Genomic DNA, 3,462 nt, shown 5'->3' with positions numbered 1-3,462 from the left:
CATTCATTCATTCATTCATTCAACAAATGCTTACCTAGGGCCTTGAATGTGCCAGGCACTGTCCCAGGTGCTGGGATGCAGCAGTGGCTGGTCTGGGCTCTGTCTAGCCTGCCTGACCTCCCTGACTCTTCAGGCCCCTCTGGAGTAATTGCTTCTGACCAGTGTTTTTCTCCCTCTGGCTTGATCCTCGCAGGGACCTGAGTGAGAACACCATCCAGGCCATCCCCAGAAAGGCTTTTCGTGGAGCTACAGACCTCAAAAATTTGTGAGTACAGGCCTGGGCTCCGAGGTGGCTGGTGCCAGCATGGTCTCCCGGAACAACCTGGAGTCAGAGGAAACACGCAGCCTTTGGGGGGCTGGGTTGCAGGGTGTCTCATGAACTGTGAGGTGCTGGAAGGATGTTCTTGGTCCATTTGAATGGACAGCCCCCGTGCCCTTGCCCTCGAGTGGATTGGGAGAGCTGGGTATAATCTTGTCTTCCAGACACAAGCTGCTGCAAATCAGTTAACTCCCCCCGAGCCTCAATATATTGTTCTATAAAATGAAGGCATCACATTTACCTCACAGGCTTGTTCTGAGGTTTAAATGAGATGTGGAAAGAAATACACGCTGTCAAATGCTATTTAAATGTCATGGCGTATTCCTATTTTTCAAACTTACTCTGGTCCAGGCTTACTACCTCCTGAGGTCTGACCGCAGCAGGGACGGCAAATGCCTGCCATGCCTGTCACTCCCCGGCCCCCTAGGCCTGTAGTAGACATGGATAATGGGTCACTGCATTCCTCCCAAGCTGCCCAAACCACAGCTTCTGTATATGCTGAGAGCAGCACTCCAGGTAGCCACCGCTAGTCAGCCTCACTTGGCACTCAAGCTGAAATCTGCCTGCCAGCTCTGGCCGCCACCGCATCTGCGATAGACTCATTCTAAAGCTGCCAACACCCTCTAGGTGGTCTCCAAAATGAGGGCAGAGGTGCCCGTTCCCCAGGAAATATGCAAGGTTAGGCAGAAGAATATACATTTTATGTATAGTTATTGTTTTAACTAAAAATAAGAAATAATCTAAGCTCTTATTATTTGCTATTTGGATGGAGATATTTGTGCCGAACAAATGACTCGTGTCAGGCCTCTTTTTAAAAAAACAAATGGATTTCTTGATAAAGACGTTTGGACACTTCTGCTCTTGGTAACGTGCTCTCCTCTCTACAACCTTCCTTTGCTTCACAGACAGCTGGACAAGAACCAGATCAGCTGCATCGAGGAAGGGGCCTTCCGGGCTCTGCGGGGGCTGGAGGTGCTGTAAGTGTATGTGGGAAGGGAAGCAGAGGTGTGGAGAGTGGCCAATGCAGGTGCTGGGGCCCCGGCAGCTGGAGATGAGGCTTGCGAGCAGCACAGGAGGCGGGAGACCTGGGCGGCGGTGCCAGGCCCAGGACAGGGGCCATGCTCTCTGCTCTGCTAGACTCCCTCCTGAGGATGGGAGGACACATGCCCATAGAGTCATGCCTGCAACAGCGTGGCCCAGGCTTACCCCGCTTATGAGGGCACCCAGGGCGGTGGCTGTATCTTCCAGGAGTTTCTGACACACGAGGCAGGATTGCGTTTCCCTTCTCCCTCTGGCTGTCTAACCCCCACTGTTTCTTCCATGCCAGCTTGAGTCTGCACACCTCCTCTCCCTCCCCTTGCCCCTTCTCCCCTGTTCTACCAGACTCGGAGTCTCTGGTACGGCTGCCTCGTAGTCCCTGTCCCAGCTCAGGGCTTTCCCTGAGGGTGGCTTTGTCTCATGCTCTTCAGTGTAGCCCTCCTCCAGGTCCAGCCCAGTGCTGGTCCAGCTTGAGGGTGGACCATGGAACACGGCGTGAGAGTCTGCCTGTTGGTCAGAGACAAGCCCTGCTGGGCAGATGCTAACTGATTCTGGTTTCCTCATCAGGACCCTGAACAACAACAACATCACCACCATCCCTGTGTCCAGCTTCAACCACATGCCCAAGCTGCGGACCTTGTGAGTCAGCCCCGGGGGGCTGGGAGCACAGCACCAAGTGTGGCCTGTGCCAAGGCAGTGGGGAAAGGGGACAAGGACTCTTGCAGGCAGAGAGGGAGCTCCTTCTCTGCACCTCCAGTGGCCAGCCAGGGTGGGTGGATTGGGGCTGGAGTCAGGGGAGGTGATCTAAAATGGGAGGATGTTGGGTGTCATTTATAGCTGACTTTTCCTTGGAAAACAAATGATTTCTTTTNGAGCAGAGGAGAGGGTCAGGCGGGCATGCAAAGATTGGCAAGGGAACTGGCCCCTTGAGAGTGCAGTCAGATTCTAGGAGAAAGAGGCAAAGGCCACTCCCAAGGTCCTTCCTTTGTAGTGACAACAGCAGGGGGCAAAGTCCAAGACCAAAGGAAAGTAGGCCTGTGGCAGGTGAGACCAAGTCCCCCTTCACCCACCAGCTTCCCTTTGTCACTACATCCTGGTCTCTTCTGCACCCTCCCCCTTCTCCCTATCCAAACTTGACTTCTGGAGATGATGGAACAAACTCATTCACATGAGAATCAATCACTATAAGCTGTCAGTTTGCTTCTCCTGGGAACACCTCAGCTTTATGAGTGGACAAAGCCCTGGTCCCTGCATTGGGATAGGAGCTCGAGGTTGCACAGTTCAGGTCCTTATCGCTAAATGCCTCTCAAGCACCAGCGTTCAAGGTCACCTGGAGACAGGTGCGCACACCTGCAACTCACCCACACCAGTTAGATCTGAGGCACCTGAAAGTCATCCCATGGGCTCGGGAGAGCAGGGCAGTGAGGGGTAGATGCAAAATTAATTTCCCTCCTAGGTGGGAGAGGTAGGATTTGAGGGGAGGCTTGATGGACAGGCATAGATAGACAAGGAAGGGAGGGTCTCACCAGATCCCAGGAGCACCTCAGAGGGTATGCACCCTAGCATTGCATCCAGGGGGCACTGCCAACCTTTTCCTTGAAAGTGCATTCTAAAGCGGGGAACTGGGATGCAGGGTAGTCCTGGAGTCTCCCAGTCCCTGGCTTGGAGCCGTGACTCCTGACCTCCTCAGAGGAGCTAATTAGCACAGCCTGGCTCTTACCAACACCGGTGCAGGCCGTGTCCCACTGCCCTCAGCCCGGCAGGGGTGTAGGGAGCTTGCTGGAGCCAATGTAGTGGCCGCCATTGCTCCCCCCTCCTGGGGGAGCGCACTTCTGTTTTCTGTGATGTTGGGCAGTGGCCATACCACAGGTGACAGGTCCGAGGCTGCTTTCCCCTTTCTCTACCCACGAGGGGTCTGTTCCATATCTCCCCACCCTACCCCTCAAAGAATAGGAGCCGGGGCCTCTGCTCCTTGCTTTGAAATGCTGGCCAAGTACGGGGGCTACAACCCAGTTTGCTTTATCCTAGCTGAGATCATGAAAACATTTGTACACGTCCCTTTGTTGGATACAGCACTTCTCAGCCCTTAACATGCATATGAATCA

General features: G+C 54.0%; 1 protein-coding gene across 1 annotated transcript in view; it reads left to right on the top strand.

Moving 5' to 3' along the window:
- The window catches only part of SLIT1 (slit guidance ligand 1), a 185,517-nt gene that overhangs the window by 108,490 nt on the left and 73,565 nt on the right, over window positions 1-3,462 (top strand). The window contains exons 5-7 of the mRNA XM_019639006.1: window positions 194-265; window positions 1,225-1,296; window positions 1,925-1,996. Of these exons, the coding sequence (XP_019494551.1) occupies window positions 194-265; window positions 1,225-1,296; window positions 1,925-1,996 (216 nt within the window). The remainder of the gene's footprint in view (window positions 1-193; window positions 266-1,224; window positions 1,297-1,924; window positions 1,997-3,462) is intronic.

Source organism: Hipposideros armiger, unplaced genomic scaffold (assembly GCF_001890085.2).
Source record: "Hipposideros armiger isolate ML-2016 unplaced genomic scaffold, ASM189008v1 scaffold_42, whole genome shotgun sequence".
NCBI classification, from domain to species: Eukaryota; Metazoa; Chordata; class Mammalia; order Chiroptera; family Hipposideridae; genus Hipposideros; species Hipposideros armiger.
This window is presented reverse-complemented; position numbering and strand designations above follow the sequence as displayed.